At 50.5% G+C, this 21883-nt stretch overlaps 7 protein-coding genes across 7 annotated transcripts; 4 read left to right on the top strand and 3 right to left on the bottom strand.

Annotated features, from left to right (window-relative positions):
* Window positions 1-199: 199 nt before the first annotated feature.
* BCR38DRAFT_422747 (uncharacterized protein) lies at window positions 200-1215 on the bottom strand. The gene is made up of 2 exons (XM_040859553.1): window positions 795-1215; window positions 200-720 (listed from the first exon to the last, which is right to left on the bottom strand). Exons 1-2 carry the CDS (start codon window positions 1134-1136, stop codon window positions 538-540), a joined length of 525 nt encoding a protein of 174 aa, XP_040718604.1. The 5' UTR covers window positions 1137-1215; the 3' UTR covers window positions 200-537.
* Window positions 1216-2658: 1443 nt separating this feature from the next.
* BCR38DRAFT_455344 (uncharacterized protein) lies at window positions 2659-4141 on the bottom strand (the record flags this gene model as incomplete). The annotated part of the gene is made up of 2 exons (XM_040861779.1): window positions 2659-2798; window positions 2833-4141. 2 exons carry the CDS (start codon window positions 4139-4141, stop codon window positions 2659-2661), a joined length of 1449 nt encoding a protein of 482 aa, XP_040718603.1.
* Window positions 4142-5975: 1834 nt separating this feature from the next.
* Window positions 5976-6813, top strand: BCR38DRAFT_422744 (uncharacterized protein). Its single transcript, XM_040859552.1, has one exon. The coding sequence runs from the start codon at window positions 6056-6058 to the stop codon at window positions 6536-6538; it is 483 nt and encodes a 160-aa protein (XP_040718602.1). The 5' UTR covers window positions 5976-6055; the 3' UTR covers window positions 6539-6813.
* Window positions 6814-8223: 1410 nt separating this feature from the next.
* On the bottom strand, window positions 8224-10287 carry BCR38DRAFT_385787 (uncharacterized protein; the record flags this gene model as incomplete). The annotated part of the gene is made up of 4 exons (XM_040857476.1): window positions 8224-9113; window positions 9167-9448; window positions 9505-10037; window positions 10103-10287. The coding sequence occupies 4 exons, from the start codon at window positions 10285-10287 to the stop codon at window positions 8224-8226; spliced, it is 1890 nt and encodes a 629-aa protein (XP_040718601.1).
* Window positions 10288-12578: 2291 nt separating this feature from the next.
* Window positions 12579-14526, top strand: BCR38DRAFT_335798 (P-loop containing nucleoside triphosphate hydrolase protein; the record flags this gene model as incomplete). The annotated part of the gene is made up of 4 exons (XM_040855407.1): window positions 12579-13119; window positions 13173-13637; window positions 13686-13716; window positions 13773-14526. The coding sequence occupies 4 exons, from the start codon at window positions 12579-12581 to the stop codon at window positions 14524-14526; spliced, it is 1791 nt and encodes a 596-aa protein (XP_040718600.1).
* A 1377-nt stretch (window positions 14527-15903) lies between these two features.
* BCR38DRAFT_471904 (pectate lyase precursor) lies at window positions 15904-17100 on the top strand. The gene is made up of 2 exons (XM_040862884.1): window positions 15904-16556; window positions 16622-17100. The coding sequence occupies exons 1-2, from the start codon at window positions 16158-16160 to the stop codon at window positions 17030-17032; spliced, it is 810 nt and encodes a 269-aa protein (XP_040718599.1). The 5' UTR covers window positions 15904-16157; the 3' UTR covers window positions 17033-17100.
* A 2277-nt stretch (window positions 17101-19377) lies between these two features.
* On the top strand, window positions 19378-21016 carry BCR38DRAFT_295916 (uncharacterized protein; the record flags this gene model as incomplete). The annotated part of the gene is made up of 2 exons (XM_040854495.1): window positions 19378-20121; window positions 20237-21016. Coding segments are annotated over 2 exons (1524 nt in total), but the record flags the coding sequence as incomplete, so codon positions are not given.
* Between the last annotated feature and the right edge of the window lie 867 nt (window positions 21017-21883).

The following is a 21883-nucleotide window of genomic DNA, read 5'->3' as shown; positions in this document are numbered from 1 at the left end:
GGAGGCTAGGCGTAGACAGCTCCAGATATGTATGCATAAATGAGAGAGGCTTACAATGATGAATGTTGCGGTGATGGCCCAGCATAAAGATACTTATATGGAAAATCAAACTGGCAGGGTTCGCCCAATGAGGCTGTAGGTTGTCACACCATTGCAGGAAGCCAGGTTTTGGTCAGATTTTGGTCACTGATGTCGGATGGTGGCACAAGAGCAAACCGCTTAGGCCTGAACTCATTTTCGTTTCTTCTTATTCGCTGGTAACTGCAAATTTGTCGACGTGTACCTGCAAAGATGTGCAAGTGCAAAACGACCCCGCTCGATGAACAGAGGCTTTGAACCATGGCGAATCATCATGCGGAGTCTTCCTCGTCAAGCCAAAACACGGCGGTTTAACCCACTGCGATCCAATCAATGTATGTTTGGGACATCAATAATATGTAAGGAACACTTCGACGAGTTATTACTGTGGGTCATGGTGCCAAGTAGTACGCACTTGAGCGAAGGCGCCAACAGACCGATAGCCCCGCAGGAGCGACATCATGCAGCATCAGCAGCCTGCTCAAGAAGCCTCGTCCTCACAATCAACGCCCAATCCTGCGGCTCTGGACTTGAATGATTCTGTTTCGTGGCGCTTGATACAGGCGGTGTTACCGCTATCGTCTTGTCTCTAGCCTTCAACCCACGCACAATTTGCAAGTTCGTTTTCGGTATGCTCAACGCCTGAATACCCGTTAGAGAATTCTCCGTAAAAGGTCAGCAGAGATATATTCATGCTGTCAGATGCTGTGGCCCACTTCACTCATGATCTTCAGAACAGCCTTATTTGACTCCCCTTGTCTCGGTTGTGCGGAAACGCAGAGCTCCACCATATCGTCCAAAACGGCGACAATGCCCTCTCGTGTTTTGCTCACACCGGGCTTGACGTGGCATTGGATATGCAAGGTACCCAGGGGGGCTGTCTTGGTTGCCTTGACGAGGGTGATGGCCGAACGGGCAGCCATGGGGTGTGGTTGATGTATGGCGTTGCACCTGACTCGGAGGCTGCGCTGGGCCGCGGACCACATAACAGCTGTAATGAACAAATTCGTCAGGGTAATGGAGTGGATCCAGTCATAGCCACACAAGCCACATCTCATTCTCGTCTTCTATATCCTAGTCAAGCAGGGCTATAATGTCCAATAAGCACCAACGCATCATCTCAATCGTATCTAAAACTCAACTCGATATTACGAATCTCTAGTGTCTTATCGTCCAGCGGAATACACAAGATGCGCCTGAGAACCCACCCACGTCCAAATTATTTAATTGTTTAACTCTATTTGATCAAGGGGTAAAATACCAATATCGATTTTATATCTGAACGGATTTCCGTCTTAGTAGCTAGAGTCTTCATCACGATGATGCATGGGGGCAGCTATAGAGGTTATTCCTGATGAGAGATACGATACGCTCCATCGACCCTGTCTAGCGAACTGTGCCGCTGTCTTGCAGTTGTAACCTTAGCAGAGCGCTTATAAACAGGCCAAACACCCTAAAGTTTCCGACCAGAATTCGTCGGAATCATGTCCTAACTATCTAGATATCGAGTGTTGCATGTACTGGTGTGTTGACGGCTTGGGCGATTTGATCGCGTCGACATCGTGTGTCCCCTCGATTGTGCATCGAGAAACGACAACTTCGGTTGTTGACGGCAGTATTACTGTCGCTTATGCGCGTAGGTTTGTCAATCTGCCGATTTAATACGAAGATAATAGTAGCTGCTAATAGCTTTCACGAGCCTACGGCATGGAAGAGGTGGTATCAGACTCAAAAGGTGATGCCCAAACTGGTAATTCCGTGTCTTCCATTTATACGACATCGGATCTGGCACCTGCAACATCGCCCTTCGTTACGAGCATTTCCCTAAGCACCTCATTGGGCGCGGATTCCGTTTCGGATACGCGATAGTCTCCAAGTGAGGCTACTAACATGGGATCAGCCACAGGTTCTATAGCGCAACTTCAAAGCACATCTTCAGTGGCCGGGGCGGTGCGTTTTCGGGCACTGCATTACAAAGATTCCCACATAGCATCTGTTATTTATTCCCTGTCGGCATTATTGATTTCTTGAGGGAAAGGACTGGAGAAATCCTAACCTAGCCATCCGTATAGTGCGGCATCATGCAGTCAAAAGACATTGTAGTTCCCAGGAAGGAGAAAGTTAGAGCAAAATATTCATGAGAGATTCGGAAGGTTCTTCATCTGAAGTGCTGGGAAAGCAGAATTTTATCAATATGACGGGGTGTTGAATGCGTCCATCTGAACGTAGGAACTCGGGATTGACGCTGTCCCTATAGGGAAAACGTCTCCTGAGTGAGACGGAGGCAGCCAGCTAAGTTATCGCCGCAGGAGTTGTGATTCCACACAGTCAACAGGACGTCTTCTCCCGAAACGATACCTTTGGAAATTCCAGTTGGAGATAGCTTATCCCCACGAATTTGAATCCAAAGATATTGCCAAAAGTCTCCACCACCGCAGCGATGGTTGGATAAAATTAAAATTAATCGGAGAAGCTTTTTCATACTATGAGCCGGATTCCATAGTTCATAATCATGTGCTATGTTTTACCCCTGCAACATCCAGTACTCCCCACACTGAAGCTGTATCCTAGACGACGGGGCTAGAGATTGAAATGCCATGCGTACGTGGTGAATGAAGTGGCCGTGATGATTGATGCTTCCACCATCCACAGTGTGATGCCTGACCTGCAAATATCTCCGTGTATGCTTGTGCTTAATCGCAACCCTGGCCCAAATATTCCTTTCGCGCCGGCGTAGTTCCTCACCCCACGTACTGACCACTCGTACAGTTGCGTATCCTTCTCCGCTTATAACATAGCGGAAGACACAGGCTTTCCCACGCTCTACATGCCATAGCTCCATGAACTGAAGTTTAGGCATTCGAAGAGCGGCCCTGCCTGCAGCATGGATTACCATCCCAAAGCTTCTCTCGTTCAAGAGCTTAGAAGTCAGAGCGATAGTCCGTAGGTTCCTCCACCGCAAATCTTGGGTCGCCTTTTGGCCGGCGGAGAACTCGTCAAAGAAATCTATGGCATCTACGGCAAAAGCCACGTTTATGGACTTCAAATCGCGGGTCGATCTCGCCAATACCTTCCCCAGCTCTGAGTTCCTGGAAGCAGTTGTATGGACCGAATAGTTGAGTATATCGCTGAAGTCCTCAAATAGGAACAAATATTGGCATCTATTGGATCGTCCTATGAATTCGAACAGTGCTTTGTACTGTTCATCTCGTTTCTCCCGATGCGCTGTGCTTACACCACGCCATGGCTCGTACTTTATCTGCCGAACCTGGGGAAGCGCTTTGATGACGGGGATCAAGCAGTCCTTCACCGAAAAAGCGCGATAAAATTGTCGGCGGATCATTAGTACGTCCACGACGTGGACTTCTGGCAGACTTTGCAATACTCTGGCGCAGGATGCGCGACGATCAAATCGAAGTCCTTGAATGGATCCCGTGACTCTCTCCTTCGTGCTTTCGGGAATGTTAAGAATCCGGCCCGCGCTGACCCAGTGGTGCTGTGGATCGTCTCGTGGTTGCAGCTTGCGACCTCGGATGCCAGAACTGTAGGCCGTGTCGTCTATTCGAGCTTCTAGCTCTTTGAAATGATGTTCTGAGTCGCTTGGTGAATGTGCGCTAAGTTCAAGCGTCAATAGAGCCTCTCGCTTGGTGCATGAAGTCCACGGGCTCATGATGCGGAAGAGTTTCCATATGGCGGAAGTTAACAGGAGATTGTGCTCTCTATCCTCGGCATCGGACTCTCTTTCATTGCACTGATTGCAGTCGTAATTTCGAAGCTCCAAACGTAGCCACAGGTGGTTCACTAGATCTCTCCGGTCGCTGTGTACTATGCGCTCGAAATTTTCGAGATCATCTTGATGTAGTCTGAGGTGTCTGAAGGTTTCCTTCTCAAAGAACTTTTGCCATTCTTTGCAGATCGCCGCATAGTCGGAAAGACGTTGGGATGTTTCGCCGGCATTGATGGACTCATCGCTGGATAAGTATTCGAAGACCATATATCTCAACTCATGTGGTAAACGAGACCAAAGAGGAGCTGCGGCATGCGATTGTAGTTTGCGGGCCATTTCGAGCATTCGTTGGTGGTGTGCGGTATGAGAAGCTGACAGTCAGTCAACGGGTTTTTGTGGAGGCTAGTAATGACGCATGTATTTCTTTCACAAAAGCTTTCAGTAAAGAAAAGAAACCTGTCGACCTATATAAAAATCATTTCTCAAACAGTTTCTCCCGTATATGACCAGTAGGTGTATCTCCGAGTATGGTACTTACAAAAGTAGTCTCCACTCACAACCTGGTGGCTTCGAGCCCAGTGTGTCCACACTGTGTCCAAACTTGAGGAATAGCAGATTCTTCCAAAATGGATTGATTTCACTTTGAACAGTATCTAGTTCTGAAGGCGCATCCATACAATGCGCACGGTGAAGTCTTATAGGCCTTGCTGCGACGCTGTTCGATGCTCAGTTAAAAGTGGGATATACGCAGTTAACAACTCAATGGTTCCACTCAATTTGTTGCATGAGATAAGCTCATCAGCTTAGCAACCATTCCGTCGTCCGCTTGCTTGGGCCATGTTAACTCTTCGGCTGTGCATCAGACCGGACTAGCTCAAAAAGATATTTGCACATCTATATGGTGTAACTGGCTACCAGTGCCTACGCAGCTATTTCAAACGACCATTGCAGCGGTCCACACCGCTTTGTTCCTTTGATTCCGACAAACAACTGCCACCATAAACTTCATTTCTCCTCAACGATTCCCTCAAGCTGGAGAGCTTCGTGGGCCATCGCGAATCGTTCGTTCAAGTGAAGAAACTGTATAAGGGAGGGTTCTATTGTACATGGTAAAAATACAAGGTAGACAATACGCCTATTCAACGTCGTCATCTACAAATCGGATCGACCACCTACTCTAAAATTAGAAACGGTTAGCTCTATCGCATATCAAACCAGAACACGCCCGAGGAAACATAAATTGGCTAGAAATCATACCACTATTGATTTGGTCTTCGTCTTGAGGAGTATAGTCCCAAGGTAACACAGGTATAAACAAATGTGAAACCCTTCTAGCGTTTTTCATTTCTAGCCCACCAAAGCTCATCTGTGCGCCATTGTCGCTCCATCCTCCAGAGCTGGTATTCCAGCACAAGTTGACTAGGGCGGTGAATGTTCGCAACCTCGGCTGCACGGTGAGGAAAATATTTGCCAGTCCGCATCATCAACTTACGAGCTCGTGACTGGGCGTACCCCCTTTGCAGCCGACTTCGACGATCACAGCTTGATTACAGTTCCAAAAGGTGCTTGGCGGGATCTCAGAAGAGTGGGTTCAGGATCAGGCCAGCAGGGGCGTGTTGAAAGAGGCACCAGGCTGTATGTCGCCATCGTGCTATGTATCACTTTGAGCTTCTAGCTAACCAAACGGGAAAATACTCTTCCACAATCTACTTCCTGCCCGTTGAACAGGAAATTCGCAAATTGCATACTGATGAATGCGAGAAAGGGATGCTCCAGTTTTCCAACAGCAATTTCGACTGGCTGGTCGACATTTCCGCAAAATGATGGTTGTTGACCCCCGCCAACGAACTACGCCGCAGGACCTGCTTGCCGAGACACATTAGGCGAACGGTCACAGAAGAAATACCAAGTCTAAGTCACTGTTAGCGTGAAAATCCACAGATACGTTTCAAGACCTCAGATTAGATCGAAATAATCCCAACTTCTGATGGGACGAAATTACGACATCCAACCACAGATTCTGACTCAAATAGAATTATGCATTTGGCTCAATATCAAACAATACAGTGGGGCAAATATACGTCATCCAGGGTCTAGCTCGATCTGTAAGCCAACATCAAGTCCCCTGGTTGCGTCACTACCGCCTCTCACAGCAACTACAAAACTCCATAACTTTGCAACTGTACAACAGTTACTCGGCTGAACCCATCATTACACCAAAAAATAAACCAAACCAAAAAACCCATTGAAATGCTCATCCAAATCCTCCATTTAGGCCAAGCCGCCCTTGCCGTCTACGGCGGCCAACAATCTTACACGGCGATCCAGAACCTCCTCAAATACGAAGAAAAAGCCAAAAAGTTATCCAAGTTCTCCAATGAAGCAGAGCGGCAACTGCACAAAACGCGCACCACCATGACCTCGGGAGCCGTCAGCCTCCTCGTGTCCCTACTCGTCTCGCTGCTCCTCGCCTTGCGCGGACACACATACGGGTTCCTTGTGCGTTTGCTTTCGTCTCCGGTCATGCTGGTGGCGGTTTACTCTGCGCGCTCGCACATCCAGGACTACTGGGCAGCGAGCGACGGGAGAACGGTGGGGCCGCGGATACCGGTGAAGAAGTTGGAGGGATATAATGAGGCGCAAAGGAGGACGGAGGAGTTACTTGGGGTATTGGAGTGGTTGATGTACACTTGGGGGGTTACGGCGTTGGTGGCTGTTGCGGGGGATTACTAAATGGCACTCGAAATCAGACACCATTTGAATGTGGAATTTTGAGGCAACGTATTGCCATGCGAAATTGGCGAGGTGCTGAGTATTGAAACACAGTAGGGGCATATGTCACTTATTGTTTGCTGTTTATGTGGGCTATAGTTACAGGCGGGGGAGCTGATAGATGATGATGACGATTTTCCCAGGAATCTGCACCATGGAAATGTCATCTATGGGCAGCTGGCCCAAACGCTATACTCAGCACCCAGGTGGTGTGCCTCGGGCACGCAACAGTTAATATGCAAAGTCGAAGTAAATGATTATTGTACATACCTTGGCGTTTTTAGAACTTTCTCTGGAACGCGCTAACCTTATTTACATGTGTGACTGACTGGAGCAGCACTTCCACCCCAACGTGTAACTTCTGCGCCTCCGTCCGGGCCTCTTACGTTCCCGGTCTCTGATTCCCCTGATCCGTAATCAAAGCTCTGATATTCTCCTGCTTCTCTGCCCTCCTGCGCTGCTTTATTGCGTCTTTAGCTAGCCGGTTTCTCTCAGCCCTCTGGTTTCGAGACAGTTTAGGCCGATATTTTCTCGTCGTGACCTTCCGTAAGCAGCAACGCTTACGTTCGTAGCGCGAAATTCCACGTATCTAGTGGTGTCTAGCATCTTCCCACCCATCCGTGCCGAATCTCTACACAACGAGCTTTCGGCGTTTTCTCCCCTCCTAGCTGCTGCGAACCTAGCAATCTTGAGTGATGAGTTCAGCTTGTCGGGCAGTAGGCTTCCATCGAAGGGAGTATCAACGCAAAGTAGTTGTACTCCTCCAAATTCCTTTCCACTCTCTCGCGGCCGTAAATTTGAGCATTACTAGGGGATTGTTGCTTGATCTATAGAACCTCGATGTTCTCCGGGGCCATGAGGCCGTGAAGAATGCCTAGGTAGCGCATGGCGTCGTCTCCGGGGTCTTTGTAGAGAGGTCGATCGAATCTGCGGAGGGAGGGAACCCGAAGAGGCAGATTGTGGATTTGACTCCGGGGGTATTTGGTATTGGAGATGTGATTGTGGGTTTTATGATTGTGCGTAAATCGATCCGAGCCTTGCGATACTGGGAAAGTCCTGGAGCAGGGCGTTGAAATCGCGCTGCATGTGATGGCCGGCTAGTTAGACGTCTTTTCCGTGACATTTTCTTTGGTGAATTTTCGGGTGCGGCAGCCCTGAGTGAGAATTAAACGTTCTAAAGCGTTCTAAACTTTTCGTCGATTGTTTGGCCCTCAAGAGATGGGAAGCCCGATACCGAATATCGATTAGGGAGTACATCCTGTGACCAGTTCCCTCTGGACATATAATGTTGACCAGGGCCGTTTATCTTCAAATTCGTTGTACTGCACTAGATACGGTGAGAGATTTTGGCCTCCTGGTTTATTAAACACCACATCGACAGTATCTCCGATATCAACCTACCGGTTCTACCAAGTGCAGCAAACTACACTTGAACTTGATGTTCAGACTAGATGGGGTATTGTTTCGAGTTTGACAGTTCTGTGGTCTCTTCTGTCCTGCCATGGAATAGGGGGTGGCGGTGTGCAACGCGTGCCACGATCCAAAGGGCGCACATTTCAGTCACCTAGTCGAGTGGGCCCTCCAAAACGCGATAATACTGTCAACGGCTTGTTTTGGCATTTAATTATATTTCCAACTTCGCATAATCAGTCGCTTTCGCTCCCACCCTCTCCACCATGTTCTGGGCGTTTCATAGCAACCGGCCTCTTCCACATCCAAGTGCTATATCCTCCGACTCTAATCAAGTCCCTCGGGATCCTCAACACCTCATCATCTGATAATAAGTGCTCGACAAAGTCTGCTTCTGTCGAATTGGCAAACAGGAACTTTAATGTTGCTGCAGACTGCTGCCGATAGATTTCAACCAAGTGCTCAACCACTTCGCCCATCCGCTTGCGTCGATCCGCAGGTTGTGCAAAGAACCTCAAGCCATCCACAATGAGTATCACGATTGCATTGGAAGGGAGTTTTGCCAAAAAGAAGCCGAACATCGCACAGATGCTTGTGATGTCTTGGGGATTTAGTTCATCCATGACTACTTCCAAGTCTTCCGAGTCGAAATCGCGATGGCTGTCTAGCAGTTGCAGAAGCATGCTCATAGCTAGTTCTGCCGGATGTCCATTCTCGTCTTTACGGTAGTCTCGGTGTTGGCTGCAGAAGAATGCCAGTGGTATCAGTTCCGTGGCTGAGCCTTTCTGTTCGTTGGAAACATCAATAGCCCGCTGGAAGGTTTTGGCGCTGACTACCGACATCTCGAGATTTGACGTCGGATCTGAATTTGCGTTGATGAAGAGCAGGGAGGATTCGTTGAGGGCCAGCCATGCATTGAAACGTGGATGGTTCTGAATAGCCACGACGCGGTCTTCCTCGATGTCGTGCCCGGCTCTCAGTGGGATTTTAAGAACGTTCTCGCAGTCGGTGGGAATGAGTTCTGGGTCGTACAGATATCGTTTCAAAATATCGCTGACGTCTGGAGCTGGGCTGATGAGTTTGGGCTTTGATTTCTGGCGGAGCACATGCCGTCTGCGGTCCTCTACTACGACGCCAGCGTTAGTATTAATCTAGCGAAATGCATCGTTCACAACGTACGTGCGTCTTGTTGACACTCAAGGAATGGTTTCAGTCTCTCGAGCACAAGAAGACGCGAATTTATTTCCTCGATACCGCCCATGATCTGCTGAGACATGTGCATGCTCTGCCCTTGCATGTACATGATGGAATGGTTTTGTTGCAGAATTTGTCGTTGGCTCTTTGCGGAGATTATGGCAGTGTGAGAGCCGAAATGTTGAGTTGCTAGTTTGACTTCGGCGATTCTGTCCTTCAGTCGATCAGAGAACCCGGAAGGGTTGACGGTAATTTTGGCCACAGTGGCTTCATTCACGTCAGCTCAGCCGAAATCGATCTTCAATCTTTAACTAGCTGCCTACCCAGTGGGTTCTTCAAGAACCAGGCCAAGATAAGCTCCATAAGCCTGAATAGCGAGGTATATAACACCGCTGCCCGTCTATGAAGCTGCTCGTCTTTCTTGTTGAGGTCTATCATCGCTGCATGGTCATTTAAGACCAGCGGCAGTTCCTCGAGAGCCTTGTAGATCTCTTGTCGATAGGTGCCTGTCTGCTGAAGACCAGTAAAGATGACCTTCAGACCTCCGCATAGTACTGAGCAGTAAGAGTCAGTTGGCACAAGGTTCAATAAGGTCATGCCAGCCCCAGAGTGTTGACAGAGTGTTCGAAATGCACTCCTCATCCTCCCTGTCAAGCCTTTTGGCACGTTTTTGTCCCGCTCAGACAGCTTTTCCAGGGCATTGCAGGCATTCAACACTGATTCTTCGACTTCGTCCCACGAGTTTATGTTCGCATGGCCGATGCTGGGGAGCTTGCGCTTCTTGCAAAACTTATTCGCCGTGGTGATCAGCGAGTTCTGAGCTTCGACGCAGCGACTGTATATCTCATTGAAGTTACTAAAATTCGCATGTGAGCCACTTATATGAAGTTTCGTGGATTTTGAAGCAAGCTTTGTGCTCACTGTTCATTATCATCATCTCGCTCTGGAACCCATTCATCGATCAGACCATTGAAAACAACTCCCGAGCTTGAGGTGGCATTCAAAGCTGACACGGTTTTCCCATCCAATCTCTTCACCATGAACTCTGAGACCTCGGGGTGAGTTGGTTGTCGCTGCGGAGTATCTTGAATCTGCTGGCTAGCCATTCCGACTTTGATATTTTCGTCAAGGACTCAAATACTTGATTGACGGTGATAGTTTCAAATCTCTACAGCCTTGATTGCAGAATGGATACTACAAACGGGTGTGCACGGCGGCGTTCAGTAACACATGCTGCCTGGTGCAGTGCAAGATTCATGATGGTAGATCACACAGGCAGCAAATTGTGGCTTCCTTCCTAACCAATTATATCTGCTGGGTGCCACACCAAACATCGGTTTGAAGATTAGAACCGGTTCTATACCAATGGGACAGGAGCAATATCCTTCGAGTCTCTTCAGCTTTGCTGCACCATGCAGGAAATGGCCCCCAACATGCGTTGCCACTTCCTGAGTTGCACAAATAATTATAAGCACTAAGCCCGGGGGGCCGTGAGCGGTGCCGGATGCAAAAAGAAAAAAAGGATTCTTGCCATGATAGCGCTGGGTGATCCCGGGTTGTTAATAATCTTTACTTTTCCCTGGCAGTTTCCTCCCCTTGTGTTTACGATCCGATCTCCTGAGTGCCTTGGTATGTTAGTATTCTAATTTGCGATGGCGGAAACGATTGCCAGTCCTGATTCCTTGGTTTCGTCCGGCGACCAGTATTCGCCTCAGGCTCCAGGCAAGACGGCGCCTCTGGATCCGGCGCTAGCTTCAAACCAGGAATTGGTCCATGATGCACCGCCAGAACCTCAACTCCCGCATGCTAGTAGCGATGTGTCTGCTTCCCCAGATGCAGGTCCACGGCCTCCTGAGTCGGACGAGACGTCACCTGGAGACAAGGCGCCGCCGGCTGAAACACCAGAACATCAAATCAAAGATGATGAACGAGACCCTAGACTGTCTGAATACCATGATAAATTGGTGAAGAGGTTCTCCCGGACTATTAACATCATTGAAGGAGAAATTGAAGAGCTGCTGGATGAGCACAAAGCCGTACTGCCACCCAACCTTGAACGCCAGATTGAGATGCTTCATAAATTGGACAACCAGTTCAAAGCAGAAGCCCCAAAGTAGGAGAATCCACGTCTCGGAAATTAAATTGGCTTATTAACTTCATATACTTGTAGAACCGAACCTAGTAGTGACTCGGATGATTCCAGTGACAGTTCTGAGACCGAATCTGACGCCGACTCCGAAGACGACAAAGAAATGCAAGTGGGCGAGGTCAAAAGGCTGGCCATGGATGATTGGGAAACTCCGTTTTTTCATCCCAAGCAAGATCGCAGGACCGTCATCAGGGCATATTACCACCGTATCCCAGGCCCCCAAGAGTCTGGCGAACATCCCTGTGAACCACTGAAAAGCAACAAAGAAAAACCCCAGAGAGTTGTCATAGACTCAATTATTTTGAAGAGAGAACTTGAGGAAGTGTCAGGAGTAAGTCTGGTCTATCTGCCAGTAATGTAAGAAATACGCTTGAACCTAGTCAAGGTTATCACTGACGCATGCTAACATCACGACGCAGATTGGCCACACCATACAAGGTTTGCAGCTCATACCGCCTGTAACAAATTCATCATTGCTCACTCTGTATTGACAGCTTTTGCCAAAATTCTACCCCCAGTTAGGGGATAGATTGGCCAGCCTAAAGGATGACCTTGCGCAAATGGACCAGGAGAAGACGTCGGGTAGCTCCCAGCAAGCCGAAGATGATGGGAAAGATGCAGCCATGATGACTGCAAGCTCAGAAGTAGAAGCAGATGCAGATACTCCAGCTAAGGAACATCATCTTCCGAAGACAGGTGGCGGCACGCCACCCAGGGCTGCCAGCCGTAGTCAGTCCAGCACTCATCACGCGCATGCGAACCAAGTCCAACGTCCAAAAAGGTCAATGCAGGAAGTGCAGCTCAGTCGGCGCCGAAAAGGGCTAACGATCCGCATTGCCCATCTGCAGCTCTTAATCGATTTCATCAAGACGGATCTGTTCCACTACCTTCAACTGCAGGCCAAAATCGCAGATGCATCTCTGGAGAAGATCGCCTTCGAGGATCTTTGGTACCTTTTCCAGCCTGGCGAAGTATTGTTTTTCAAACAGGGCGAACACGAGCAGTTATACAGAACGTACGCAGTCACAGGTGGCCAACAGCGCAAAGAGTAACCGCACGACTGAAGAGAATGATAGGAGGCTGCGCGAGAGAGAAGACGCGCGCTACCGCCGAGGGCGACGCCCACCGCCTCCACCTCTATTCTTGTACTCGGATGGATCTTCAAGCGATGAGAACATTAACAAATACACTATCGTCGAGGCATCCGGGATTGGAACGTGGAGCCCCCTGACCATCGATTGTTTCAGCATGGGCTTTGATGGGGTTCTCGTTGGCCCCGTGGACAATTGTAAGCGTATTCTGTATTATGCGGGGGAGAAGGACATCACAGAACTCGCCATTTATCCTCTGCGTTTCCATAAGCAAGAGGACGCGGTAGCTGCGAAATTGAAGACTAGAGGCCGCAAGTTCATTACGTCATATGGACACAAGACATATAATGGCCTCACTACGCCAATATCACGACGCGGGTACCAACAAGAACTCCATGGCGACATCTTCGTCGACTTCAAGACGTATTATCAAAGTTCCAATCGGCGAAAGCCCAAACTAGGCGGACTTCGAAAGACCAAGATGGATGAGACCGAGGTAAACGATGTGATCAGTACGTCTAGGGGCGCCCGCTGCTTGGCAGACCACGAAGTGGACGAGAACGTCACTGAGACGTTCATGAGGTCCTACCAGGCATACATGCAGCCCATCAACTATGAGCTCGTACAGGACTCGGTTGAGTATCTTCAGCTACTCCCCTATCAAATCCCTGCCTACGTCTTTCGCACGAGACGTTATGGTAAGTCTTAGCGGTTGGCGGTCGATGCTGACGTTGATCTAACGTTGCCCCAGTTCATGTCGACGTCTCTACGATCGCCGAAATTGACAAAAGCGAGGAAGCTCGTGACACAGGGTTCGAGGACTTGGTCATTCCGGATGGCCACCGTAACCTCTTGATCGCGCTGATTGAGAACCACGAGACAGGGGGCAAGCATACATCTGAAGAAGATTCAGAGGCAGCACCGACCCAAATTGACATTGTGAGGGGCAAGGGGCGGGGCCTCATCATCCTGCTGCATGGACCTCCAGGCAGTGGCAAGACAAGCACCGCGGAAACGATTGCTGCATACACGCGGCGACCGTTGTACTCGATCACATGTGGAGATCTGGGCACCGAGGCATTCCAAGTAGAGAGGAACCTGAAGGATCATACCGACCGAGCGCACCGATGGGGTTGCGTGTTACTCCTGGACGAGGCCGACGTCTTCCTTACGCGACGAGACTGGCGAGATGTCGGACGCAATGCACTGGTCTCTGGTAGGTTATGTCTTCCTCTGTATGAACTACCCAAGCTGACGGTGGAAGTGTTCCTCCGACAACTGGAGTACTACTCAGGGTAAGCCGGCCCACTCTCTTGAACCTCCTGCAACACCACCACTAATTCGATGACAGCATCCTGTTCTTGACCACGAACCGCGTCGGCACTATCGACGAGGCCTTCAAGTCTCGGGTTCACGTATCTCTTCGCTACCCTCGCATCGAGCTCAAGGAAACGCTCCAAATCTGGGACAACACACTGAAGCGCATCACGCGCGACAACAAGATATCGCAGATCCAAATCAAGTTCGACAAAGACGCCCTCCTCGCCTTTGCCAAAAAGCACTACAAGGAGCACGAAAAAACGGAGAGCACCTGGAACGGCCGACAGATCCGGAATGCCTTCCAGACCGCCATTGCCCTGGGTCCCTACGACCGCGACCGACAACTCAAAACTGCCGGACTGACGGCCGAAGAGGCCGCAAAGACTGGGCTGAAGAAATGGATGACAGTCAAGCTGACTATCGCCAACTTCCGCAATATTGCGAAGACGGCGCGGGAGTTCGAGGACTACCTGTTCAGCGTGCGAGGGCAGGACAGCTACCTAGCAAAGGAGAACCAATGGCGGGATGATGAGCACGATCCGGAGGGCGGGGGAAGGGTGAGCAAGAATTATGAGAGGGCACCGAAAGCGAACAGGTCGCCGTCAGGATACTTGACGCCGGGTTCGGGCTCGGGCTTGGCGAGGAGGACGGGGTCGGGTGCTTCTTCATCCAAGAAGACGGCTAGAAGGTCGGCACAGGAAGAAGAAGAAGAAGAAGAGGAGGAGGAGGAGAAGGAAGATGCGGATGAGGAGGATATTTTCGAGGAGAATCTCTCGGATGAGTAGATTAGACGGACTGTTTTGGAAATAGCGGATTTTCGTATAGATTCCAATCGTCGCGATAGATGTTTTCTCAACTTGAGTGCCAAGACACGGTCGGACGGTGAACTCGTCATTTTCACGAGAAGCTCCAGAGGATACGGTCCACGGGCGTCCTCAAGGATGGGCAATCTGAGTCGCGACTTGGCGGCTTCGAGATGACGACGTGCGAGTGAACGTCAGACGTTGCCTCGGCGTTTGTTCCTGGGAAACCGAAAACTCGCGCCGGGAGCAACAGTTCATAGTCGCAGTTCAGCCACACGTGGTGGTAATGATTATTGACCAGCCGTCTTGTAGAGGAGATCCGTAGCCATACAGACAAGAAGAAACAAGACGAGCTTCAACTAGAATAGAACGCAATACCGACAGCAATAACCGTAAAACGAAGTGGACCTGAAGTGGCTGCGAGTCACCTCCCAACAATTTCAGATTTCATATTCGATCGGTAGTTATCTCATTAATTGAACGGTAGTAATCACTGCCCGCGGCCCACATGCTCCCACCCGTAGGTCAGGCCACGTCCGCATGATAAGATTGATGAAGGAAGCCGTTGGTGAGGTCTCCAGTTTCAACGACATCAATCCGGTCGATGCAATGACGAATGCCCCATTTACCGCATACAGGCTGGCTCCTCCTGCAGGGAACCCAGGGCCAAAAACGGGCCCGGCAAAGTGCCAAGCGATCGGTTTCGTGCTGGGCAAGTGCAAAGACCTGGGAACGACCACTGGAGATATAGTGCCAAGATGAAGATCACGCTGGGCATGCTTCAGACTGACAAGAGTCGCGCCAAGAAATGGTGATCGCAGGTGCATTCTTGTCTGTGCTTTGCGGCTCAAGACGAACCTCTTGGGCTCGATACCCTGTGCTTTGGAGAAAATATTCTCCACCACCCTTGCCCTTCCGTCGAGACCGTACGTAATAGGCCTAATTATGGAAATCATCACGGCGCTGCGCAGAAACAACTCTCGGCGTTCTCCAGTGTTGGTTTCCCAAGTCCCGAATAGATGCGATGAACGACCCACCACCACCACAAGCCGCCGCCTCGATCTGGGCACCCTAGTCCACGATCTCTCCTTTATCCGGCATATCATCGTGAGAACAGTGGAAACCGACTAGAGCCCGTCCCACCTCCGGAACGGTCGACAGATTGACTGGGATTTGCATCGTCGTCTTTCGGACCTAGTTCCCGGTGCAAAAAAGACGTTGACATGTTGATATGTCCAAAACATGGAAAACACCAGGGTGCTCTTTTCTCCACGAGCTGCCCTGCCCACAGTCATCCATCCAAGGAGCAGGGACTTCGCGTTCACATCCACCCGTCCCACCTCGAAATGAAGAAACCCACCCTGTCTAAAGGTCGACAAGTCGGCGGTTAGGTATAAGAATAGGCAATGGCAACCTCCAAGACTCTCTCTCTTTCTGGTCCTCACCCTTGTCACCAAGTTTTTCATCTCTACCCTCTTCCTCATTCAAGTTCCTACTAGTTCTCTACTAGGCTGTGCTTAGTCGTTCATTCTTCACTTTAAGCAGGCTTATACCTTACCTTTCTTACGCACATCTAACGACCTTTCCTCCACGACCAACCAACACACATCAAGATGAAATACTCTCTCGTCATCGTCTCGGCCCTGGCCATGGGCACCTCCGCCCTCTACGCCCTGCCTCCGCCCCCGCAAATCACCGCGGCCCCTTCCCTCAAGAATCGCGCCAGCAACGGCACCACCTCAGGCAGCCTCCCGGCCTCGTCCGGCAGCAGCGCCCTTTCCGAAGTCAAGACCATCGCAGCCGGTGGCTCCTTCGACGGAGGCATGGTTTCGTACGACCGTGGTGTTAGCTGCACCGGCCAGGCTGAGGGTGATGACTCCGACGCCGTTTTCGAGATCGAGGAGGGTGGTTCGCTGTCCAATGTCATTATTGGACCTAACCAGATCGAGGGTGTGCACTGTCAGGGTGCTTGCACTCTGACCAACGTTTGGTGGGCTGCCGTTTGCGAGGATGTAAGTTCTTCCCCTGACCATGTGCCTCATCACGAGAAGCACCCAATGCTAACCCTCCTCCCCAGGCCTTCAGCATCAAGAACCAGGCCGCTGGCGACACCACCATCATCAGTGGCGGCGGCGCCTTCGGAGCCGAGGACAAGGTCCTGCAACACAACGGAGCCGGCACCCTGAGCGTGAGCGACTTCACCGTCGAGACCTTCGGCAAGCTGGTCCGCAGCTGCGGCAATTGCGATACCATGTACGAGCGTCACTTCATCTTGGACGGCATCACCGCCACCGACGGCAGCGAGCTCGCTGGCATCAACGACAACTACGGCGACACTGCTACTTTCACCAACATTGTTGTCAGCGGTGTTGATGACATCTGTGTCACTTACACGGGCACTGATAACAACGATGAGGAACCCGTTGAGAACGGTAGTGGGCCCAGTGATTCTTGCATCTACTCTACTAGCGACATTACCTCGTCTTAAGCACCTGCATTACTTGGGCTGGCTCGAGAGCGAGCTGGTGGGATGAGAGTTGTTGATGGGGAAAAGGGGGGAAGAAAGGAGGTGAAGAATAACTCCATGAGGAGAACTGATCAAACAAACTTTGGGAGATTCGGGTTGGGGGCAGGGACTGACTGTCTATCCATGGCGGTGGGGTCAAAACTTCGCTTCTTGTATATTTGTGCCCTTTGGCGCAATCATTTTGGTGTAAATATTATTATTTGTACATGGGAATCAAAGGCTCTGGCGATGCTGTCTGAGTTGACTCATTACTTTTGCAGTCGCCGAAATGATGATGCATGTGCGATATGACTTGATTTGCGAGTTGTAAAGGGTCTACCTCGTTCGTAGTACGGAACAAGACACAAAACGACCAACTTAGCCGAGTCAGAATATGAGTGGAAGCGACAAGCCCATGTAACCCGGCTGAAGCAGTGGTTTTGTCTGTGCTTTTTGGCTGGTGTGTCAAGCAACCACTCCAGGCTGCACGCCTGATGTGTTTACAGAAAGGCTTGGTATGGTTGTCTGGTAAATAGCAAACTGTCGCGTGCCCCAGCCACATCCCATCATCATCACCAATACACCCCTCTTGCCTATATTGCCAACACAAACCATTTTGATCAGAGGCGGCCTTGTCCTCTCAAAGCTGGCTGTCTGGGCGATGCACTGGTCGAGTTATTTAAACATGTAAAGCCGTGTTTACGTATGTATCCCAATGACTTGGATATGCAATATGCCGCGGAAGACTTTATAGATATAGGGTAGGGTAGCTGGGTTGCAGTCCCTCGACATTGGGCATGCATGGGATCTACACCACGGCAGAATCTCTGCGTGATGACGAGCGGGTGCTGAGAGTTGCCTTGGTTCTTAGTAAAGCGTGGAGGTTAGTTGTCGAGATATCTCGCGTGGCCCATCTCTAAGATCCCCTACACTTGTGTTCTGGATTCGGTCATAGGCTATAACGTACTTTCATGCAACTATGTGAAGGTGCGCACTACAAATACATGGTCCGTGTTGAGACGCATAATATTGTACAGCCACTCGTTTTAGGGCAACAAGGCTTTAGGTATACTCGTGTTTGACTGCCGTATCTCAACGGGCCATTGCCAGCCGAATTAAATTACATTTGGTGCGATATAGCAGGGGAGTGGTGTTCAGCTTGGCAGGCAGAGATAGGGATGATCAGAACCAAATTACTGAACTGTAAGCAGATGGGCTTGGAAATCAGATCTTATAGGACATCTGCCAACATCGGGTCTTGCTGAAGGAGCCTAGTGCGGCTGAGTGTTCTCATCACAGTGCTCTCTGTATTACCATTCGAGTCTGAACCAGAGACGAGAAGTATGATCTCGACTGTAATTGGCTTGGAAGAGCAGCGAACAGCAGCTTCGGGGAAGTATTGCGGAGAACAGAACGCTCGGCGACCAGAGTATATCCAGGCCAGCCTACGGTATCTGGAACTGCCTATGTTGCTTGCATCACATCTTTCGACTTCTCGTGCCATCTTATCACGAGACAGGGAAGGTGAAAGTTACTCTTATCACGACAGTGGGAAGAACTGGGGCGACAGTGCAAAGGTAACAAGGAGGCTCTAAAGGAGGGGCAGTGTTCCGAAAGCCTCGGGCCAGGATGTCCGAGCAAACGGAGGAGTGGTAAACGCCGCCTCCAAACGAAATGCGTCTTGCATAAGCAGCATAACTGAAGATGTCGTCATTATCGGCGTCAATGTCAAGTGTCGGAGTCAATCTTGAACCACCCCACAGTGGAAAACAGGCTGATAGTCCTCATTGCATTGATGTGTCCCCTCAAGCTGGCTGTCAGCGAATGCTGGCGAGGCCAGAGATAAAGGTTAATAATGCAGTCACCATTGTCATGAGAAGGAAAGAAGCGCAGACGAGCGGCAGTTTGAGTTGGCCAGACTAATCCAGACAGAGCCAGCTCGATCTTTGGTTCAACCATCGGCGACATGTCGGCTTTGAAGATGGTGACTAGAAATGCGTAACTGCCATCGATGGGATGGAAGCTGGTGGCCCGCTCCGCTGTGCTGCTGTGCTGAAGATGGAAAAGCTTGGACCTTCTTTCAGATCGGCGACGGCGAATTTGTCTTCTCGGCAGCAGTGACACGACCCCCCAATCGCGCTCGTTGGAGTCACAATAAAAAGTGCCAGTCCCGACCCATTGCTCGATTACAGCTCTGCAAGCAGCGGTCGTCAAACATGACATCGCTGTGAATGCATGTTTCGATCTCCCGATTATCCCTTCGCACCCTGCTGCCACGCCTCGTCATGGGTTCAAGATACACTCCCAACGGAGCCCAGCAGAACGGCTCTGCGAAATACACCCCCACAGCCTTGAGTCGCTGGTCAATCCTCAGCAAACAGCTGCCGCCTGTCAACCAGATCAAGACCATCCACGTCTACGACTTCGACAACACCCTGTTCAAGACCCCCCTCCCCAACTCGAAGCTCTGGAAAGGGTCGACGCTCGGCCAGCTCGGCAGCCCCGAAATCTTCGTCAATGGCGGTTGGTGGCACGACTCCCGTATCCTAGCTGCGACCGGCGATGGCGTCGAGCGCGAGGAAGTCCGCGGATGGGACGGCTGGTGGAATGAGAACATTGTCAAGCTGGTCCAGCTGAGCATGGAGCAGAAGGATGCGTTGGCCGTGCTGCTGACGGGACGCGCCGAGCGCGGCTTTTCCGAGCTGATCAAGCGCATTGTCAAGAGCAAAGGACTGGAATTCGACATGATCGGACTCAAGCCCGCTGTTGGGCCCAATCAGGAGCGCTTCACTACCACGATGCAGTTCAAGCAAATATTTCTCGAGACGATGATGGAGACATACAAGCACGCCGAAGAGATCCGCATTTACGAGGACCGACCTCGACACGTTGCCGGATTTCGAACATTTATGACCGACTACAATAAGCGACAGGAGGGCTACGGCGGGCAAAAGACGCGTGGGCCCATCAAGGCCGAGGTCATCCAGGTCGCCGACATCAGCACCACGCTTGATCCCGTAGTCGAGGTCGCTGAAATCCAGCATCTGATCAATAATCACAACGCGCTTTTGGTATGCATTTGTGAGAGCATCGCATCTATGCTATTTCATTCCTCTTTCGCTCTGGCTACATACCGACTATGCAAATGCTTCTTTTTTTCCGTCCGATTCTCTGACTCTCAAGTAGGCTCGAGGCGAAGGGGCACGGCGCGCCAGAGATACTGGACGTCTAATCATCAAGAAAACAGTCTTCTTCACCAGCTACATGATCGATCCTGTCGATTCCAAGCGTCTACTCAGCCTAGCGCAGATTCCCCAAAACCTACCCGAGGCGGATCTCAAGTTCCATGCAAACAACATCATGATTTGCCCCCGACCTTGTCCCCAAAGCATTCTCGAGAAGGTAGGCGGTATGAACGCCAGGCTCAAGTGGGAGGTGACGGGTACGGCGTGCTTCGAGAATAGTATATGGGCCGCCTCTGTGAAGCCCATCCCGCCCACCGCCAAGTATCACACTGATAATCCTAGTCCTCTGGTGGTTTTGGCACTTCGCAAAGGAGCAAGGCCCATGGATGCCGGTCGCATTCAGAACTGGCAGCCCGTACCGCCCGACAAGGCCTACGTCTTTGAGACAGTCGTCGGCGAGAAGGTGCTCCTGCGCATTGAGCCCGAGGACCCTAGTGAGAATGAGTATGAGAGCCTATTTGCCAACAAGGCCGCTAAGCGCAAACACACCGGCGACGAGGGCGGTCGCTCTCATAACAACTCCTACAATGGCCGCAACTTCCACTCTGGAAACCATGGAAACCACTCCGGCGGCGGGCGCGGCGGCAACCGCGGAGGGTACAGAGGTAACAACACGCCGAACCGAGGATACCGTACCGGTGTGCGGGGCGGTGGCCATAAGGGGCCCGCCCGCGGCGGCAAAGGTGGATACCGGTCTCTCGACGACGTCGGGGCGCAGAATAACTCGTACAGCGATAATTTCCCGGCCCTCGGCCAAGGAGGCAGCTTCCAGCAACAATCACAGCAGCAACAAGGAGGCGTTGGCCCAAGGCCGAGTGGCTATGGGACAGGGGGTCCGGATCTGCAGAACTTCTATTAGGGCTAGCGATTTTGCTTGTATCTATACGTTACGTCGACATGTGGCCGGGACTTTCATCGATCGATATCTGCAAGGCGTTAGGGAAGGGACACTTCCAAGTTTTCCCAAGTGGTCTTCTTGCTGTATCATAGTCAGGGTAATACACAACGGCGTTGTGCTGCTATTTGAACTCGAGGGCTTGGCCCTGATATACCCAGGAACTCAGATTGTCTTACCTACGGATTTGCTTCTTCGCCAAAGTCCTTGGGATGTGTATTTTGTTTCTTGTCGGTCTGCAGAAGAGGAGTTCAGCTATGTAGATTGCTGAAGGACGCAATGCGGTTATTAAGTATACGAAGTCGTGTAATGACGCTGTTCCCTGGAGTTTCACGGTGCCATGCCTTGTATCAACAGCTTGTCCACAGTAAGTGAGTTCAGCTGTTGCATTTGTCGAATGCCTTCATGGACGAGCGAGTCTATCGTTACTAGGGATCGTGCTTCGGTGGATATCAGATTCCCTTGCTGGAATCTCCAGCCAACACCAACTATATGGCTCTCAATATACTACTTCCAACGTTTCAAAGTCTAGTCGAATTAGCTTTTTCCCATGAGCACGTATATTGATTGTAGGGTTCTTCGTAAAAGCTGGACTCCTAGTATAGAAACGAAAGTGGTTACAATTATACTCAATTTATTCACTAGAACTCGAACCAAAAGCACAACTATTTGTGATCGCATGCTATCTCAGCA

The sequence above is a fragment of the Pseudomassariella vexata genome (assembly GCF_002105095.1).
Source record: "Pseudomassariella vexata strain CBS 129021 chromosome Unknown BCR38scaffold_3, whole genome shotgun sequence".
NCBI lineage: Eukaryota > Fungi > Ascomycota > Sordariomycetes > Amphisphaeriales > Pseudomassariaceae > Pseudomassariella > Pseudomassariella vexata.
This window is presented reverse-complemented; position numbering and strand designations above follow the sequence as displayed.